This window comes from Cardiocondyla obscurior, linkage group LG06, assembly GCF_019399895.1.
Source record: "Cardiocondyla obscurior isolate alpha-2009 linkage group LG06, Cobs3.1, whole genome shotgun sequence".
In the NCBI taxonomy this organism is placed as follows: Eukaryota; Metazoa; Arthropoda; class Insecta; order Hymenoptera; family Formicidae; genus Cardiocondyla; species Cardiocondyla obscurior.
Window position 1 is genome coordinate 852,790 of NC_091869.1, and position 22,497 is coordinate 875,286.

At 39.2% G+C, this 22,497-nt stretch overlaps 1 protein-coding gene across 1 annotated transcript; it reads left to right on the top strand.

The window, feature by feature from the left end:
* The first annotated feature begins 497 nt into the window (after nt 1-497).
* On the top strand, nt 498-15,671 carry Unpg (homeobox protein unplugged). The gene is made up of 4 exons (XM_070657707.1): nt 498-2,998; nt 5,689-6,006; nt 13,913-14,226; nt 14,427-15,671. Exons 1-4 carry the CDS (start codon nt 2,716-2,718, stop codon nt 14,889-14,891), a joined length of 1,380 nt encoding a protein of 459 aa, XP_070513808.1. The 5' UTR covers nt 498-2,715; the 3' UTR covers nt 14,892-15,671.
* The last annotated feature ends 6,826 nt before the right edge of the window (nt 15,672-22,497 follow it).

Sequence of the window (22,497 nt, forward strand, 5' to 3'; positions counted from 1 at the left end):
CGTAATAATAATAAAGAAGACGGATAGATTATTAACGTAGTCAACGAGCATTAAGCTAACGAACCTAAACATGTAGATTACAGCGAAGAAAATAAGTCGAAATAATATTCTTAAGAAGTGAGCGATGTGATTTAACTCGCGGTAACTTTAGGATCCAATTAAAGTGACGGGGATACTAACGAGTATCGAAATAGTATCGCTTGCTATAGTGATGCATCGATTAGTGGGCTCGAAGCCGTCCACGATGTAAACGATGTGTGGGCGTAATCCATTCTAAAATTCGACGCGCACGAGAGGCGCGTGAAATAACGTGTAACGTTTCTAATGACGTTACCGCGCAATGTAATTTAATAACTATATTTTCCCACATACAAATAATTTGATAATTAATTTTTTTGTAGCATTAAAAAAATCCCACCCAAAAGATATTTCTATTTAGTCTTTTTTTCAAACGTTACTTCACCAACGTGCTAAATATTTCCTATAAAAATATGAGATATAAAAACACTTAATTTTTCTTTTTTTTTTCTTGGGATAAAGTGGAGTAGAAAAAGACAATAATTATATAAATAAAAAAGCACGATCATTAAATGACGAGACATACGATAGACGGTATGCTAAAAATAAGCGCGTGTCAATATCTTTACGGATGAATCAAGTAAGACAACAGTCTTGATAAGTGTGCTCGTTAAGAAGCACCCTGCGGGGGTGGCGTGAAGGATAACTTAATGGGGAACACATTGAGGATACAAAATAGACCGCGGAAGAAAGCTCGTTAACGTCGATCGCTTCGCGTTTCAGAAACAGCATAATTGGTCAATTACCTGTCGAAACTTTTTTTATGCTTTGAAAAAGTAAAAAATCACTCGTCCGCTTCCCGTCGTAATTTTCGCGCTTGAGATTTGTCAAATTTTATTTTGCTTAGACACGTACGGAACAATATCACAAAGCATTAAATCATTCTTAATATTAACAATATATAATTTAATATTTCTTATAAACTTGTGATTAAAAAAAAAAAACGTTTAATTATAAAAATCAACAAGAGAAATAATATTATTTCGTATCATGCCAATATCAAGAAAATTCCTCTAACAATTTCACTCCAATCAGCATAATTAATTTTACTTCCATAAAACGAGCTGTCAAAAATGCTCTCCTGCCTATGTTTGCTTTCGGAGGGAAGGAGAAGGGTGGCTCTCGGCAATTTTATTTTTTATACCCCGTCAGCTTTTCGTCATTCGTGCATCTCGGAAGTACCGTTTAATTTAATTGAACTATCGCGCGGTCTAAGCGGGACGATATTTAAGAATGGACCTTACACCAGGATCGTCCCGGACTGTCCACCGTTTCCAATCTTAAAGTATCCGAATGCGAGTACTTCGGATTAAAGCCTAGCACCAAGATGGTGGATCTGCGGACGATAGGCGCGGCCGGACGACGCTGTTGGTCCGAATGCAACCAATCAGGGTTGGACAAAAGTCGGTATGACGATGCCACGCCATCCACCACGTCGCAATACAGCGCATGCCGAGGAATCACGAATTAAAATACCTTGCCCTATACCCTCGGCAGTCGCCCGTCGACCAGTGCGCCATACGGTTGCCTCCCGATATCTACGTACCGTGCAGTGTATAGCCCGGCGATTGCGGTCGTCATCGTCAACACAGTGCGGAAAATGTTTCCGATTAAAACTGTCGAGTTAAAAAACCCGGAGGACCATTTGCCGAGACAGACGTGAACGATTCCAGAGATCTTTCAACATTGTGATCAAAATGCTTTCCGCGAGACTCGGCGAGATTTTTAACGATTAGGACCTGCCGGATTTATCTGCATAATTAACAGCATTCCGCATCGATCTTCACGTTGTGATTGACAACGACCGTAACGATATTTAACTATTTATAACGTTATTCAATTTTATTTAACGCCGCCGTAATCTACGAAAGAGCCGAACGCTGCATTTCAGTAATAGAATCCACGGTTTCCCCGCACGAAATCACGTTTTATATTCCTAGATATAACTTTCATAAACCTGTGCTGTAGTCGCGATAACCAGTAATGTTTATGCAAATCAAGAGATTCGAGGAAGGATTAACGATAACGAAGTGTTATAACATAAGCTGACGAGGTCTGAAATTTGTTCAACGACATTGGAAAAGAATGTGATTAGTGCCAAAGTACTATTTGATTCATACGCCAAACGCAGCTACGCATTAGTGATTATAGTGACGCCTACTACGGAAGTTGTCGCCGGTGAAACGCAAAAGAATTACGTCAAATACATTAACTGCCATACCGAATTAAAAGATTACCAATTAATAGTGTGATAATAGATTAACAATAATTTTACATACTACATCTCGACATCACGTAATAAAAAGAAGTCCCATAGAAGAGAAGGAACGATTAATAAACAGACAGTAGTAGTATTTAAAGTGTTAAGACTCGTAAAATGTGCCATAAATACCGTAACGTAAAACATTACGCTGAAAAGGACGTACCGTCGAGGAAATTAGGATAAAGTATTATAAAACGATTGCCCATAAGCGTGAGACGGAAGCGGGACGTTACTTTTCGATCCCGCGTTCACGTTGAACCCCGCGCGGCACTCGAAAAACGGCGTTTACTGGTGCCCGAAAGGGGAAGGATTATGTTCCGCACGTAGTATCGGATTGAGAGATCGGCCCCGCTCGATATTTCGCCCAAGAAATCATGGACGTGAGCGTGGAGGAGACCGAGCTCGATGTCGGCTCGGCGAGCGACGAGCTCGAGTCGTCGGTCGTGGAGCCAAAACTCGCGCGACGCCCTACGCCGCGACCCTTCACGATCGAGAGTTTAATCGGTGGCGCGCGCGAAAATCACGATACCGGCGGCAGCGGTGCCGTGCGAGACGATCGGACAAACGGCAGCGAGGAGGAAGAACACCGGGATCGGGAATACCAGCTGTATCAGAGGCACTACTTAGCGACCGCGGCGGCGAGCACCCTACCTTCGGGTAAGTAACATTTTCGTCGATTGATAATTGTGCACGAAAATATTAAAAGCCTAGGGGTTTAATAACTTTGGGATAAACTTTGTAAGAAACTAATATGTGTAATTTTTTTTTTGCTGTTAAATTGTTTTTCCATAAAATATTTTTTTTACGCAAAAATAATATATCCGGTGTGATTTAGAAAATTTTCAGCACCGAAATAATCTTTTTTTTTTATCAGAAATGTTAAAATTGAAGATATTAAAACGACGTTGTTTAAATTGAAATTTTTTATCTAAGCGCAAAATTATATTTTTCCTTTTTACACGTATGTAAGATGTTTTAATTATTATTATCTTTTATAACTTGATTTTTTTTTTATTAAATACGACAAATTTATTATACGAAAGCTTTTTGGGTAAAAAAGCAGATATGAGTAACGTCGCGACTGTAGCTTAAAATACGGTGGCTACAATTACATAAAAATGAACGAATCGATAACTGCAGCAAGGAAATCATTACATCTACATGTCTGCTGTATTTCTAGAATTTGAAGTTCATTCAGCGTTTCCTCTAATTCATCTTCTATAATTGGCATAATAAAGTTAACAAAAAGTATGAAACTATGCTCAATATATTTCAAGTATTATTAGAAATAATTTACACGAATTATAAGAAAACGAATTTTCATTAAAGCAAACTTTGGTAGCAGATGTTGACATCTCTTCTAAAATTAATTAAGGTCTTTATCGATTCATCGGGTCAATTTTTAAACAGTTACTCTTTTTGTTAATAAAATTTTCAAATGCAAACTGATATCTGTTTATATTAAATGAACAGCTACGTCAAAAACTCTCAATTATAATATTAAGAAGGTATTTTTTCCATATGTAATTCTCAAAAATTAAATAATGCTCAGATATATTAATTATAAAACCTAGTACAACTTCTTTTTCTACCGTCTTCTTTCTCATGTCAAATTCACAAATATGCTTCCGCCGGAAGAATTATGACACGCGTTAGTCGGATTAATCATTAGTTGCGCCATTTATCATATTAATTTTTCATATACTAGAGCAAACTACGAAAAGAAGTCATGCGACTCACCAATCTGCATGAGCATCAGCGGAGTTGTAAAATTCTGCCGTTGGCTGTAACATAAAATAAAATATATTATTGCAGACATATAAATTGGTTCATAAAATTAATTAAAAAAAAGGTAAAAGTTTTTTTTTTTTTAATTTAATTTAAAAAATTGATATTTACCTAAGAGTTGCTCCGCCGATGCAGGATGCCCGTCCCGGGCCTGCTCCTCCTCTCAGTTTGTGTGTCGAGTCATCCTTCCGCGCACAAGTTACTCGCGAACACCCCGACCGTGATTTTATATCGCGAAAATTATTCAATTATCACTATCGCGCGTTCTATGTTCGGCACTCGCGTGTAGAAGAAAGTCGTGTGTAAAAAAAATTCCGCCCGAATATTTTACGAAACTCCTGGAACGACCGACGAACCGGCGGCGGTTCGTATAATTATAATTATCGGCGGTGACGACACTTTCGTTGACAGCTGCGTCGATCTGTAACCAAAAAAAAAATATATATATAATTTAATTGTAGAGATGCTACACTTATCATATATACACACAAATTAGGATTAATTGCCGAAAATTATATTTAAAAAATTATATATATAATTTAAACGTGACAATAAATATGTGAAAAATCACAGTTTGCCATAACATAAAGCATGTCGTAGTTGTAATTAAAAAAAAAATTAATTTTTATGAGACCACGTGCTATCTTCGATGTTTTAATTTTTTTTTTTCTAACTAGAGCACAAAATTGTTAACGTATAAAGTTGCTGTGTGTAAGTCAACAGGAATGCTGCGAAATATCTTATTATCCTATCGAGTCAAAGGCGCCGCAGTGTCTAAGCGATGTTCCAAAACGTGAAAAAATACCAGGTGCTTGCGACGTTTCGCGGACTATAATTTACGATCACGGATATATGTATATGTATATACATATAATTGAAACCTTCGGAGCCTACCATTGTTTCCAATGCGCCGTATCTTCGGTTTATGTAACGGTACATATAGCACAGTTGAATTCAAGTTTTGTCATTTTACGTTAATTTATAATATTATCGCGGAGTTGTGTACAAATAAAATTAATATTAAAAGAAAAAAAAAACAAACGTACTTCTAATACATATTTAAGCGCAAAAATAAAAAATTAAGTAAATGAAAAAAGGGATATTAAATGAAAACTGAATAAACGGAAGATGAAACTTTGAATCCGATTTAGCTTACGATTTTATTCAATTATAATTAGCAAATGAATTTATCATCAATATCTAAAGATCTACGAAATCAATAGTAAAATATTTTATAACGACTAAATTTTATTTTAAACTCGACAATTCATTTTCATTGTTATTCTATGCGGCAGGATAAAGTTGATTTCGAATATTTATGACGTGCCAATAATTTAGATCAAAATAATTAAATTAGTATCTAGATACGTAAATATTTTAAGATCGAACAAACGTATATCGTACGTTGCATGAAAAGCATTTTATTTAAATGCTGTCGATCGGCATCATGTACCTTTGCATATATTAATTATAATCTTTTGAATCTGTTATTTGTCTATCCTCCTATTTTCCTAAATCTGATCTTCGATCTCCATCTAATGTATATTTTTTCCACGCAGGTTTCGGCGTACCGCTTGGATTATACAGTGCTTGGCTACCGATGCGAATGTACGGTGGCAGCGGTGCAACCGGTGTCCCGATGCTACCGCCGCATCATCCGTCCGCCGGATATACGTCTCACCCGGATTTGCACCAGAGCAGATTATCGCAACCCTCTGCCCCGTCGTCTAATCATCCACAAGGGTACTATCCACTGGACAGTTGCCGTCGTGTCGCGAATCAGCGTGCTCCGAGTAGCTTCACCGACAGCGAGGACGAAGACGGTAGCATCGGTTCACCGGCGTCTCCGGCTCACGATCTTTCTAAATCTCGGCACGGTAAGTTTAACGCCTATTCAACTTTTTTTTTTAACGATATAAAAAGTGTCAAATAATTGCAAAAATAATATAAAAAAAAAAATAAGAGAAATCTTTCCTGCTGCACATTAATTTCTTTGAAGATATGTGAGATGAATTTTATATAAAATAAACTCGTCGCATGTTAGTAAAAATCTCGAGTGCTTATAAGGAAACGAAATATAATGGCATGAGCTCAATGAAGTATTAATTGGAGGCGAATGAAAGTCAATCGCATAGATTATTTAGTTCTAATATAATTTGATCCCTCTAATTTTATCTGATTATAATCAATTACAATTATTAATGCATAATAGATACGTTCATCCTGTGTTAGAGGCGATATACATATATATTTGCAGTATAATTTTAGACATTTCAGGAAGAAATAATTAGGCTGTAATAAAATTATGTGACAATTAAACATAGAATCATTGAAGATAAAATGCAAAAATAGATATTGTCGCTAAATTCGTAGTTACCAAAGAGGGACGGCAGAACGATCTACGAATTCAATCGCGAAACGGGAGAAATCGGCGAGTCCGAGGCATTTACGAATTCCGGTGGCGTGTCTTTGGTCACGATCGCAGTCGCCACGATCGACCGCAAAGGATCGAGATACACGGTAGCATGCATAAATTATCGCACTCTCATGATCCGATCTCATCTTACGTGTGTGTAGGTGCGCGAGTAATATGATACGAGGTTTCGATATGACTAAACAATACTCGCGATATCTCAAAGTGCGTTCTGCGACATTTCTAATACGCTTTCGAAAGAAAAAATTAAAAAAAAGCTATATTTCCGTACAATCAATATGCAGATACGATCTCTTTTAAACTCCATTTCATTAAATACAATATACATTAAAAATACGGCTAATAAATTAAGACAGCGAAGAGAAAATTATTATTATTTTTTATTCTTCTTCCCACCGGATTAAGAATGCGTCGAGCGATAAGAGTAAAATAAATTTTTCATCGAAGTGGAAAATATTCGAGACAAACGGGAAATCCATTTTTTTCAAGGACCTTTATGGTATTTCATGGAAGGCACCGGGGCGCGTCGCAGTTCGACCGCCGAAAGCCAAAGGATACATGACCGCCGATCACGTATTTCCGTGGGGACAATTCCGATGGTGTACAAACGCGCACATTTATTCGTGGCCGGACACACTTTTTATTGATGTACCGCCGACCGGCGACGATTTCGTATGCGAGACGAAATGGCTTCGGAGAACCTGTCATCGGTCATTTATGACGCACCGTGCCGAACCGGTGCGCGCCGATCGTCATGAGGTGCGATCACGACGTTCCACGAATTCATCGCGATCCACCTACGTGCGGGTATTACGTCCTCGCGTAATGTGTAGATTACTGATCCTGATCCTGAACCAAAATCGGAAGAAAGAAAGTATAACGAGCATTAAACTCTGATATATCGATTCAATTTGAGCTTTAGCGAATACGATGCGCGAGCTTAAAGACGATGGAGATTCTAAACTTAGTTTCGATAAAGCGGGTATGAAAAACTGAATGGACCAAAAGTGTAAATCTCTCGAATTTCTTTTTTAAGTGGAAATGTCGCGACTTTCGAAATTGGAAAAATATATATAAACATTAATCATTTTTTCTTTTTTTTTAAATCTGAAATTAATTAGCTTTAGCTTTTATCTAAGTGACAAAAATATTTTTAGGTATTAAATTATTAAAAGCAAGTATTTTTTTTTTTTTTTTTCCTCGAAAAATCGAGTTACGTTTTCATAGGTAAATTATTAAAAGACTTTGTGGACAAACTGACGTAAAAGAAAACTAAGCAACAGAGTTAATATATTGTTCAATCGTACATTATGCTTAAACGGGATCGTTTTTATTCTTGATGAACGATGAATTTTTATAGAAGCACGAACGAGCAGTTATTTTAATGCGATCGTCGATCGAGACGATGTGTCATAAATACACAACGCCATAGCTTAGATCTTATCGATTGCTGGAGCTATTAACCAATGACGGGAAGTTAAAAATAACTTTTGCTTTTGCAACGTCTGGATTCTTCGACATTTTTGCTCACGCAACTTTTTACAACCGTTGATTCGATAAATTATTACGGCTACTGTACCAAAATAATACACCGAGAAACAATATTTTACATAAACGGTTTTACATATTTTAATAAAATGTAATATCTACCCAAGTATACCGAAATTAAAGCTGTAAATTAATAATTTAAAAACGTATTAAGTTTATTTCGTAAAGGTGATATAAATTGTTTTGTGTAATCTATACGAATTATGTATTTAAATAGTAGATTAAATATTTAAGATACATGTCTAATTTTCAGAGTCAAAAGTATGCCATTTTGGATTTCATTACTGAGATGAGCAAAAATATCGAATCCGCGAGCGTCGTATAGATATATCAAAGATTAGATTAGTAACAGATAAGTACTTTGAAATGAGAACGAGTCTCGCGATATTCAACAGCGAATTATTAATCAATGGCCCAGATGTGACACGGCAGAAAGTGTGTTAACGGCGTTTTCATCATGAGAACACGAAAGCTGGCTACATGAATTGGATATGTGGAAAACTCGAGCGAAGCTTTTGAGCGCCTATGCAAAATTGAAAGTTCCATTCACGGCGACACGGAACGATTCGATTTGCCGTCGTTTCGAATAATTAAATAATCGTTCATAAAAATCTTGTTTTACCTCGAAAATAACGAATTCGTCGATGGATAAAATAATACTTAAAAATCGTGAAATCAAATTACGGTTACACGATATGGAGCTAAGTGACATTCGCGCCAAACAAAATAAAATGAATTTTTTAATACCTAATCAAAGTACTGAAAAATGGTAGAACTCAATTTTTTCTTATTAGGAAAAACAAAAGGTTTCTTTTTTTGTTTTCTCCTTTTTTTCTTTTTTTTGCATTCGACTAAATACAAATATAGATTTTTAAATAACATCAGATCGATATTAATTATATAATATTTCGATATTCTTGGTTTCTGTTTCGTTTTTATTGACAAAAAGAATTTTATATTCTTATTATTAATCTCTACACGAATAAACAAACAAATTATGAAGTAATTACTGTAATCGGTTATTTCCGCACCGTACTCGAATCTAATTCGACGACACCGACATACAGAAAGATAATCATTGAATGCCACTTGAATTTTAATCGAACTCACCGATTCTGCGGCGGGAAGCCGATTAGCGTCGGACGAGCGGAAGAATCATATTTCGATTTGACGAGACGAAAGGATCTTTTAAACCACGTCATTCGTCATTCATAGCCATCAGGACGACGACCGAGATGAAGGCGATTATACGAAGGACGAGTCTTCCCGAGCCAAAAACGTGTAACAAAGTAGCTGTCGCGTTGCCGTGAATGGAAACCGTCAATTCTCCCCAGCACGACGTTCAACGTCGTGCGATATTTATAAGCCCGGAGTCGCAGAATTAACAATACAACCGGTATAACTCGAGCTATAACTGCCAGAGGCTGGACGATATGGCAATTGGTATAATTACATTGAGGACAGCATTTATAAAAGAAAATTCGTCGGTCAGAGTGATGTCACGCGAATCGAAAATCCTCAAAATAGTAAGCCGTTGCTTTTAAAATTACAAACTAGAAATATTCGCGATAATATGATCTGACGATTAAAACACGCGAAACTGCATTAACCAATCGATTTTTAATATATGTATTTTGTAAAATTATGTTACGTAAAGCAGAAAAAAGAATATACTTCTCAATATGTTTGGACTCGCTCATGTTACGGTCTTATTAAGGTGTATATACACTTAGCGAATGAACATAGCAATCGCGAACATTACTCGGTGAGATATATCTTGTTGATACGTTGATACTTGATGATACGTTATTTTTGTAGCAATTGATTTGTTTGGAACGTACGCCTTAGCTATTCGTTCGCTAAATGTAGCCACACCTTTAAAAGATTATTAACATGAAGTTACAGAAAATATTCTATTAAACATTTTCAGTTAAGAATATGTCAGACGTTATAAATTTTTTTTTTCTTTTTTACATCAGAATGGAGAGAGCTAATGTTTTATTCGCAACATGCGACACATTGAAAGAGACAGAGAATGAAAAGACGCAGTTAAACCGACGCTCCGCTATATTGATCGTCGCAATGCTCGGTAACGTTATCGTGCAGGGCAAACTGACAGAACGACTCGTTAATAAGCCCGATTGAAATTTCATGTCGCACATCCGAAAATACACTCGCGAAGTGATACGCGAGCAGCGAATGAGAGTTTCCTCCGGCCTGAACCCGATAATTGCTTCCGGCGAGGCTCGCCGATCGATTGCGCCGAGCGCTATATCGGGCCCGCGATCGAGCAAATTATTCCGGAACGAGGTCGCGAATCTCGCCTGCCTTCTTAACACTTAATAAGCCGGACGTATTTCCCGCACGGCCAGAAGTATCTATGCACGTGGCTATTGAAACTTTATCACGAGGTCGTGAAAATAGCGAAGAAAAGTGTAGAGATATGATTAAGATTGCCTAACGACAGATCTATATTCGTGTGATATCATTTAAAAGATCGTACATTTTCTAATACCTTTTCTTTCTTTCTTTTCTTTTCTCTTTTTCCGTCGCTATCAATTTTCATATGCTTTGTCTTTCGTAACATCAAGATTACTGTTAAAGAAAAAGTTGCTATAATCAATCAAACTTAACGCGAGTCATCGCACTTGACGAACACTGCAAATGCATAAATCGTTCCCTTCCACTTGCTATCTATACTTGCAACCGAACGATAGCACTCGACCCCCAGGCTTTTTTTCGCTTTTCCCGCAGTTTCCCCGGTCGGTGAATTTTCGTTATTCATTGCCCGAGTACGGAGATCCTGCGGCGCGTCCGACACGATATGGGAGGATCGCATCTTGCTCCGTGAAGGACCGCGCCGTACTTGTCGCGGAAAAAAAAAAAAAAAAAAAAAAAAGGGACAGTACCTCTTGGTAACAATGATATTGAGATTGGCACAATTCTAGCGATCCATCGGAACCCTACGTCATTATGCGAAGTACTACGACCGCAGGATAATTTATTTAATTTCATTACGAAAAATTAAAATCCTCAGAAAGGGATTAAAAATCAATGTACTTAAGCTATAAATTAAACTTTAAATTAAATAACTTAAAAATAACCTAATTTTAACATTAACAAAACCTAAAATTGAAAAACTAATTAACTTTTACAGAGAAAAAGAGAGAATGGAAAAATATGAAAGTTTGAATATCTCGGAATTTTTAAGAACACGAAGATAATTTATTTTAGAAACTTAAAAACGTAGAGTTTAAAAATTAAAAAAAAAAAAAAAAGTTTTGCTCGCTTTAATATTTTACACGCAATATGTTTTGCATATTTAATTATTTAGTAATAAACGATATACGTTAAAGGTTGAAATCCCTCAGTCTTTATTTCTCATTCAAGTAAAAAGAAAATCAGTCGGAAATCAACTGACAAATAACCAATTAATAGAATGAAAACAGTAGAATGGAATAAATTGCTGAAATTAATTAGACATGAACGACCGGTGAATCGGTAAGGATCGTTAAATGATTTGATTTCCGGCTGCTCTGTCATTGACAGGTTTCAATAATTGCCATTTGCCAGAGGTTAAATAAAACATGAGCTCCGGAGCATACCAACTATTTTCACCGATTATTATTATGCACGGCGAATCGATATCATTTTAATATTACTTTGGGCACAGATACAAGCGGCTTTTCTTGGGTGAAATCGATAAAGATGCCGCGACCCAATTAATCTGTTGCGCGTTCATGTAATTGGCGGATAAATTTGCAACTCAATCGATTCGTAAACAAGTTATTTTACTTTTTGAATATTAGACGACTTCGAATATCATTTTTTCTAATCATTACGCGACGTGCATTTTACATCTGTTAAAACATTTAGCAAAGCTATTTACCATTACGCAAATCGAGTATACTAAACCAAATTAAACGTTAATATTTTCTTTCTATTACATAACACTTTTTATATAATTATTTCGTAATTATTTATTGAAACTTTAAATCACTCATTAAAAGTGAACGAAAATTCATACTTTATTAAAGCTCCCTCGATTCATTACCTTTACGTCAGAGGTTTGTTTTTTTGTTTTTTTGTTTCCTTAATTCTCTATTTAAAAACTAACTTGCTTTATGATGCACGTTACGGTGCTAATTTATTAATGCCTTTACCTCTGCCTACTGTATACGAATCGAAGTGACAATTTTACATAAAACAAATCCGTCGACTCCAGCGTCGTGTTTAACTTTCGGGTTATAGCCTCGCTCCAATAACTTTATTCGCGAGAAAGCACGGCTTAAAAGCCAAGCTGCGCCGGGAGCCCGGTAAACGAGGATGTAACGACATCATTCTCGCAGGTCGATTCGCACGCTCGATTCCACCGCGAAGTGTAAAGACGACGGGCAGGGGACAACGCCCGTGCACACTTGCGGAAGCGTTCTGCTCGCCTAATCGAAACCTCCTGAATAAATCAGCGTCCGGAGAGAGTGCATCAAACCGACGGCGGCTTGGAAGAAAGTTGCGCGCCTACCATAAGCGCCCAGTCGGCCTGGCCCCGCGAACTTCGGGATAAGAAAGACGTGAATCGCGACTGATGAATAAATCAGGCTGACCATAGCCGAGTTGACCGTTGACAACGAACTTTAGTAGGAAATAATGCACCCGCAAATAACGACTGCCTTCTTGATCATGCGACCCGGCCACGTTGCGATGGGAAAAGTTGTGCCGATCACGTGCAGTCGCTGACTCGAGAAAATCTAACGTGTGGCGAAGCCTACGATTCTATTAATATGATTTCCCGGAGAAAACTCACGTACAAAGCTTGCAAAAGCTATACCTCACGTTAATTTATCTCGATTGAATACCGCGCTGTATCTATTTCACGGCGCGTTTACACAGTTTGCGACTGTCGATGTATTAACGACGGTAATTCGCTGCGGTTTACGTATAAATAATGTAGGGCTGTAATTTATTTATTGAGTTTCTTTTAGCCAGCGAATTATAGAGGACGTCTTCAACATTTTTGCTCACATTTCTTGAAAGTACCCGGGATATATTCGGCACGAAATGTTTAAAATTGTCGTTTAGTTCCCTTTGTACACCAGCTCTCCTCGACGTCGAGGCCGTAGGTAATTTTCGATAAATGTTTCCCTCGCGGACATTTGTTGACGCAAATTTCCTTTCCCATCTAGTCGAATCACGAGCCATTTGAATAGAACTTATAACCGCAGTGTAGGAATAATTTTCAATAAATAATGACCCTGGCGGAGTCATCAAACTCCGATGTAACTTTGTTTCGTATCTCAGTGCATATTGCATGCCGCGCTCGACCGTCTCGCGAATGAAGGGGAAAAAAAAAAACACTGTACGGGAAATTACGAACGGGAAAACGTTGCCGGCGATCGAAGAACGCAACTTTTATGAAGGAACGACCAATCCGCTCCGCATATTAAATAGCCGCTGGGGCTATACATACCGCGGCAATGTTCTCCCGATAGCGTTAAACTCCGCTTGATGACTTAATGTCGCGAAAGTTAGTCGTGTATTTCAATCCTCGACATTCTACGGTTTTATTTGACGGACTATACGTCTCGAATATTAAACACAATTATTCCTTTTTATATAACCCGCAACGCGAATTAATCGCGATATTAATGCAAATTAATTTAACGATACGTTGTTTCGTTATTAAATGTAAATTTTCCCTTTTGTTAATTGAATTCCGTGTTAAAATACAACGTTGGTATACGCGGAGGTGAAAGAAAGATCGTATTTGCGGCAGGTGTTTCATAAGAAATTACATGTTCTAGGATCGGAAAACGGCCGTGCATCAGCTGAGAGCGACGAAGAGGGTGGCGGAGCTGCGGGTTCCGGCGAGGGTCACGATGTTTCTGACGGCGTCGTCGGTGGTATCGGTAATACCGCCTCGAGTCCTAGCAGGCCCTTAGAGAACGGGCAAGCGTCGTCGGCATCGAGTGCCGGTAGCAACAAAGCTCGCCGGCGACGTACCGCGTTCACGTCGGAACAGCTGCTCGAGCTGGAGCGCGAATTCCACGCCAAGAAGTACCTGAGCCTAACAGAACGCTCGCACATAGCGCACGCGTTGAAACTATCGGAGGTGCAGGTCAGTGCCAGACCAAAGCGATAATCGATGAGCTATAGAGTTAGACCTTAATATTAAAATATAAATTGTCGTCAGTCCTAACAGAAGTTAAAATGTTACCTACACTGACTATACTATAATTATCTACAATTTTCCTTTTTTTTTTTTTTTTTTAAGAGAGCTAACGTAATTTTTAAATCTATGACACGACTTTGGCGCAGGTGAAGATCTGGTTCCAGAACCGACGTGCCAAGTGGAAACGGGTGAAGGCCGGGCTGAGCGGCGGAGGCGTCGGCGTCGGTTCAGCGGCGACGGCCATGACGCCCTCCGGCGCCTCCGGCCGTCATAATGGTAGCACAGGGCAACATACTTCCGGTACCAGGATCGTGGTACCGATACCGGTGCACGTGAGCCGTTTGGCAGTCAGGTCTCATCATCATCATCTGGAGAAGTGCGCGAGGGCACCGCGCGCAAGACCGACGGCGAATTCGGGCGAAGGGTCAACGGGAGCGTCATCGACGGTGCTGAGCGACGCTTTGGGACTAGTGAACACGTCGGTGAGCCTGACCGGTCAGGTACAGCCGCCTTTGGGCGCCGGTATGGGGGTGGAAATTGGTGTCGGGGGTGGTTTAAGGGCGTTCGCGGTGCCGGCGCATCGGGCCGGTCTTGGTTCCTCCGGGAGGTAGTGAACATCGTGGACGATGAACTTGGATGCGCGGTAACGGGACGCGAGAGGGACAAATGGTGGTAGATCGATAATTGGTGTAAAACGCGCGCATGATAAGATGAAGTCGAACCCTCGTTATATAATTGGACGTATTGATCAAAAGTTTAACAGCAGCTGTGACCAATTTGAGACATTGTGAGAAAATTGACGCAAACGTTATCTGTGTTCCGTAAAACTTTTGCCCAAGCTGTTCGTTAAAAGAAGAGAACGATGAATCGAATAAATTTCTTTTTCTATTTTTTTCCTTTTTTTTTATCGAAGTCAAATCACGATTGTGCAATGAACGAAAGTGGCGCGAAGTTATTGTGATACCCTTAGTCTCGGAAAGATTCTTTTTTTAGTAATCTCTTCAAGATGTATTATTAGTTCCCTCTCAATTCGCTTTTTCCCGCATTGATTCAGATTTCTAAACACGCGAAAGTCGATCGATTCGTACCTTGAGAATTAAATTTTTTTTTTTTCTCCAAAACGAGGGTCTCCGACTTCTACAGCTCACACTGTAAATAAACGAAACCCGGAAGTTTGTAAAAATACACGTACACGTAGGTAGCAACTTCGCATAAATACTATAGCCCGTACTTGCTGTAGATAGTTTACGTTAAGCAATGAGTTTTAGTTGTTCGACGAGCAACTATTATACGACAACGATATCGCGTATCGATCAGTCGTGCGATCATTGCAGCTGTATTACACCGGCAAAACGTTATAAAGCGGAAGCGCACAAAATGTCGGACTATAGACTTGCATACGTTGTAATATCGTGTCTCGGTAATAAAATGTGCGAGTATAATCCGAAATATATATCATTTGCCTTCTATACCTTATGCCCACCCGGCACAGCAGTAACTATCGTCAAAGAGAACAAGCTCGTTAGAAAAAAAAAAAAAAAAAAACGTACGCTCATGTAGCCCCTTAAAATCTAAAAGTGTTTACACGCTAAGAAAAGTTTGTACAGATTGTATTGTTGCAATAAAGTTGAAAAAAAAGTATCTGGGAGGTTTAAAAACTAAACCAGTTATAATAATAGATCGCACGTCGATCCATTCGCGATACGTTTCGGCCCGAGTACCTTTTGGAGATTAAATATTAACGGCGTAATCATTTCTTTTTTTTTTCTCTTTTTTTTTTTTTTTTTTAAATTAAAATGCTAGATTTCTAAAATCTCGTGTTTAAAGTGCAATATTAATTATCGACCTAAAATAAGCTTCAAATGGCAAGTTTGTCGATTTTCGGTTTTGCTAAAGGAGAGATCGCTAATCGGGGGATCGGAGTTCGCCTTGTTTTGACAATTTCGTCGCGGTACTCGAGGGGGCCGTCCCGGATCGACTCATCGTCACCGGGTGCTCCCACGGGATCACCTCGTCGTTCTAAATCGGCGAATTGCGCATTTTCGCAGGCTGCGGCGCGTGCGGAGCCCGAGCCTCTAAAAGGGATCCGCAGCCGAAAGCGGGGCCCCTCTTCGTTCACCTCGTAGGCGTGACCCCATATGCTGGGTTCAGCCAGGCCGTTGCAACTGTAGGACGATACACGATGCAAAACACGTCGATGTGTCAGGCGACTAATTCGATTTAGCCTCCTTTGACTCGGAACAGCCGTGACTTTTGAAGCGGAAGTGCGACAGAAATATACACGAATGTCGAAGTTTTCCCGGCGCAATAATGGATGACAGGTGGCCTTTTTTTTTTGTTGTTTTTTTGTTTAAGTTAGTGGCAAAAACTCGCGTATATATTGACAGTTATTTAATTTAATAATTGTTTCATCAATACTCTCAAATATAGCAACAATTTTTTTTTTTTGGAACGCAGTTATAAGCAGTGAACTTTTCATTTTCCTTTATTTAACGACTTTTTCCATACGATTTTCAGTTCGTGGCTTTAAATGGACGGAAACAATGACGTAAATATATTTTATTGTGTCGGAATTATATCCTTCACCGTTTCTGCGTCATTGCGACGTATCGCTTAATATGGCAAAGCCACGTTTAAAATGACATAATAAAACAACAATATACGGATTAAGTTACTAATTTTAACCGCAAGATTAAAGAACAAAAATAAAACCGGCGACTTTGATGAAGTATAACATTTCTATATTTTCCGAAGAGGCGCCAGAAATATTTTTTCGCAAATAATAAAAATATTCGACAAGAGAATGTTAGAAAGATGCAAAAAGTAATGACGAGAGACGGTGAAACGAAGAGATCGTCGGTGGCGGTTCGGAGGGGTTGAACGAGGTTCAAAGGAGCAAACGGGAGGGGGAGGGGGGTTGGTTCGGGATCGTATACAGTGTACACAATGGCAAGGCAGAGTGCATTACGGTTAATACACGAAAAGGACCAGCGCGGTCGTTTAGCCGGCGATCTCGGCAGTTACTGCGCCTCGCGCGAGGGATAAATCATCTCTCCCGACGCCGCCACGCCTACCCGGAGGACGCGAAAAGAGCAACTCTCCCCTATAGAGCGTGGTAACGTACGACGGGCTGCGGACGGCAATGCTACCACGTCTCCTGCGGTCGATGAGAACGAGCCGACGGCTTCCGGGAGAGGCGGAAAACTAATAATCGTACCGCGGACGCGCTCCGGAAGGCGATCCCGAGATTGCGGCAGCGACCTCGACTGCGTCTCGCTATCCAAAGGACGAGGGAATTCCGCGGGTCAATCGAGAATATAAGGGAAACGTATCGATTTTTGAAACCGATTTCTGGACCGCTTTTTGGATTTTGTAATCAATCATCTTTTTAAATAAATATAAAAATAAAAGAGAAGTCGCTTTAATCGTCGTACATTTCGTCAAAGACATCGCCGATGACAGGCAATGTTCTCTCATTAAAAATTCGAAAATTATCGTAAAATTATTTAACATAAACCATCTACTATTTTAATAACCTACAAAGGAAACAATTTGAAATGATTATTTTTACTGCTCGTTTAATTTTGTACCGTCGGCGCACGCGTATCTTATTTGTGAGCTTTTCCCATCAACTCGAATATACCGTAATTGAATTAAACTACAATCCCCTATGATTATTCGGTGGCATTAAACCGTTCGTTACGAACCGAAGACTGAAAAGAACGTTTTAATCCGCGCGTTCGCCATGGGCGTGTCGCAGAGTCAACCGCGGGAGAATAACGCGGTCTATTTCCCACACTCGTTGCCGCGGCTGAGAGGCGAGATTTTCCCATTTTTCTCGAAAGGGCCATGAAATTGGGCAGACAAATCGTGGCACGAGAGAGCGTAGCGAATGCCCTCTCATGCTGTTTCGGACGTCTGTCGAATGTCGTTTTATCCATACTTGATGTAATTTCCTTCGTGTTTTTCAACGTGCGTACAACAAATCGTTGCAATAAATTTAGCAATATTAAATTAATACCAAAACTTCGTATTTTTTTAAGCTAGCTGTCGGTCAATCTCAATTATAATTTCAATTGTTCATTATTTATTTATTACCTACAATTCAAATTTAATTTAATGAGAAAACACTTCGGTTTGAGCAGTTTAATTAAAATTAAAATTAATCTTTCTTCATCTTAGAAAATATATCGACTAGAGAGAATACTTCATCCGGCGTTGAAGTCGCCCAATTCTAATACGAATTCTGTTTTTAATTTACAATTTTTTTTTATTAATACTTGAACAATTTATTTAATGCTGCGTGTAACTATAAAATATTTCCTTTTTATTACTTTTAAATATAATGCCATATTTAAATTCTTAGTCATAATCTGTTTTCGACTCTTTTATTTTTGGTCATTCCCGATTAGTCATCTTCCGGTGTATTTAAGTATTCAATAATCGTTCAGGCTATCAATATCACACCTCGCTATTAATATCGAATATAAATTGACCCATATTTATCGATATGAATCATGTACCTAACTCTTATCATTCAAAATTAAGTTAATTTATATTTCCTTCTCTTCCTATTTTTGTTTGTCTTTTAATTTGTTTTTAATGAATGTCTTCCGCACCTCATGCGTTTTATAGCCTCTCCATTTCAAATTATTAATATAAAATTATCACCAAGCTAAGCTTGCATACATAAAGTAATTTTTTATTTCTTTAAATAACTTTGTTATTGCTATTTACATCATTATTTTACGTCCACATAAAATTGAGTATAAAGATTTTGTTTTTTTACTGTGCTTTATATGTATGCAAGGCAACTTGTATAGAACATGTGAATAAAAAAAAAGAAAACAAAAGATACAAATTGCAGAGACAAAAATTAATTTCAAGTAATTGAATGAGGAAGACATGATTATTGGAAACCTATCTATGTCTTATTTGTCTCATCGACAACTTGTTTTCAACCAATCACCAAATACGTATAAACTTAAAATTGAAAAAGAAAAATTAAATTCCTCGAATGCAAAATAATAAAAAAAAAAGATTTCTTTTTTTAATGAGATAATGGTAATTATTTCGTGTACGCTGCCGTTAAGCGGCAATTAGAAGTAAAAATTCAACGAAGGAACGACAACGAGAAGAAGAGAGCCAATGGAGAAGAAAAGAATCTTCGGAGAAGACGAAGCTAGCGAAAGAAGAACGAAGGTGTGGAAGGAGGTCGAGGGGTGACGCAAAATCGGAGGGGAGAAGGGGGGAGGAACGAGGGGAGCATCCGACGAGAGGGCACGGGGGAGAGTTTAATGTTCCCCTCCAGTGGGTGACTCGAGGGTGTAATTGCCGTGGTGGGCGGAACGGAGCGAGCATAGCGCCAATGGGCGTGGTTCGCTGATTACACCGCGTTGATACTGATATCCTGGCTACCAGCGGCTAACCAACTTCCTCCATCCAGCCTGTTCGGGTACCATTTCCCTCCCCTTGCCCCGCAAATCTTGCGCCCGGATTGTTCCGGCGCGGACGAGGACAACGACAACGACGACGCGGACGACGACGACGTGATGACAGCTACTGCGGAATCTCGGCAAACGCGACTGCATTCTCTTTTCCGTCTTTTCTTCTGCCGCGCTAAGCTGAATGGCTTTAACCGATAATGCTCGTTCTACAATGGCCACGCTGATAAGTTATAATATTAAGATACCTCATCCCGAGAAGAATAGTATATCATTATTATGTTTTATTCCGGGGACTTGATAGAATCGTTAAATGGAGATAGAATTAACAGCGGTGAACCGGAGAATGTGTGATCGCACGGCGGAAAATAGTTAAAAAATATAATTAATAATATAACTAATTTTTAATGAAATTTGTTTAAACGATGTTAATTCATTCAGCGTACGTACTATAACGTGTGCCGGCACATCAGTTATTAATAATAATAATAAAAGAAATAACAATAAAGTAAATTGATTTGATTGAATTAATTATTAAAGCGTGCAGTTATGCACATTTCCTCGTGCAATATGGAATAATAGACAAAGAGTAGCGCGGAAGGAATAAGATAGGTGTCAATAACATAACAGGTGGCTTTTTGATATACTATGTACGTCATTCTGTTCATTTCAGCACAAATCAATCTGCATAAATTTGAATTAATTGGAAATATAAAATAATTAATCAGGACCACATGCGGAGTAAATAAAGCGTCAAATAATGTACAAACTAATTTTCTCTTGTATAAATAAAAGATTTTGCTATTAAGTAAAAAGGAAACTACTTCGCGCGCGGAGGGGGGTGGAGGGGGAGGGAAGGGAAAGCTCAGTAATTGACAAACTTGCTGATACAACCGGACGCATTGCGACGATAAACCGGGAATGCGAACGGCGAGCGAATAAATAAAGAAACGGGCGTCGCGCGATAGGACCGAGAGGCGATCGGCAAACTCGACGAGCACCGTTGTGGCCGTCCATGCCATCGGCGATCCACGCCCCGCTGACTGGACTGTTTTTTATTGCACCACCCGCACCCGAAAGATCGACCCGAAGTCGCGGGAAGCTGCCTCTTTCGTCAGGCGGGAGAGAAAGATACGAACTAGAGGAGCCCGCGAGGCGGAGACGTTCGGGAATCCCGCGTCCAGTTCATACGGTTCGATCAGCGGCCGCACGTTCGAAGGCGCCGGGGGTAAAGTGGCCGAAGAAGCCACCCCGTCGACTTTTTACGAATCGCCCGCGTGCAGCGCGGTGACGACATCCCTTGCTCCATACGACTCCCAATCTTAGTCAACGTCAGTATAAAAGCTGTACGTTTTTTCTTTTTCTTTTTTGTTTTTTTTTTAACGCGCAAAATGCACGAAAAATAATCATTTTATTTGAATTGATTAAATTAAATTGTCGAATTAGACGTGAAGTACGTCTTTAACGTGAAAGAGACTAAAAATTTTAAGAGACGCGCGATACAAATTCTTAGGAATTAATTATTGATTAATTAGGCCAGCGTTAATTCGTAGCTATTGTAATATGTAACGCGTAGAGATAAACAAAATTTAATAATGCCTCATTTATTACGTAAAATCCGGTTCAGCCACACTTTTACGATGAAACATCATCTTTACTTGACACACGCCACAATCTATTAGTGGTTACGATCTATTGACGGATTAAATGCTCGGGTCTCGTAACTTTCTTACGGTGTCATCGCGAAGCGCTTTCGATTTCCGCTCGGTCATCGAGTCTCATTTAAAGAGGAGGCGATCCTCGTTAAACGGCAAAACCGAGAGATCGACTGCCTGACCTCCCCGGGTGATACGCCCACTCGATACCGCGCTTTGATCCGCAGACAAATATCGTCTCGTTTGCCATTTAGCTTCTCCATTTGCCATTTAGTTAAATTAAACTTCACGATTTTAGCACACAGCTACCGTAATGCGATATCCAGATCTTAAATATTTAAAATAATAGCCGGTAATAAAATTACTCGTTTCTTAAAGTGGTAAGTTCGCCGTTAAGCCGAATATTACCTACGTTTAATTCTTATCCTTAACCGACTTTCATAAAGCGTACGTAAAAAGTGAATGAAAATAGAGGAAAGATATAACTAACAAAGTTACACGACAACAAGAATTTTTAGATATCGAATCGCTAAAACTATCGAACAGATCTTTTACGATATTTATCCATTCGGTAATGAAATCAAGTTATCTTGCATTTCAATATTTCGTCTCTAATTTTTCGATCGCATTTTAAGAAATCTCCCTTTTTAATATGCCATGCGCTGAAAGAAACTCCAGAACGCGACACTCGGCAATCGATATTAGAGCATAAATGAGCGTATGAATTAGTGATGGAGCCGCGGGTGTCTGATTACCGTGCGCTTTCGGACACGCCGACTCTGTTAAGACGAAGAGAAAACGGGGGGAGAGGGCGGGGGAGGGTGTCGAAGGGGCGCGCATTAGCGCCTCGTTTATTATTCATGTGTGAGAGTTAAGCGCACGCGTATGCTACGCGTAATTTCCGTCCGCATACGACACGAATTTCGTTTCGACGCGTGCACGCAGGGAAATTGTTGCTCACGTACGCATTTCAGCTCCCCCCAGAATCGTTTCATTTGTGCACCCTGCGGTAAGGCTGCACACCCCGCCCACCCAGTAGGCAGCTCCCAGTAATATTCGCTAAATGAGAATTGTTGAAAGCCTGACGGGAAATTGTACTTCAATGTAAGTGAAACTAC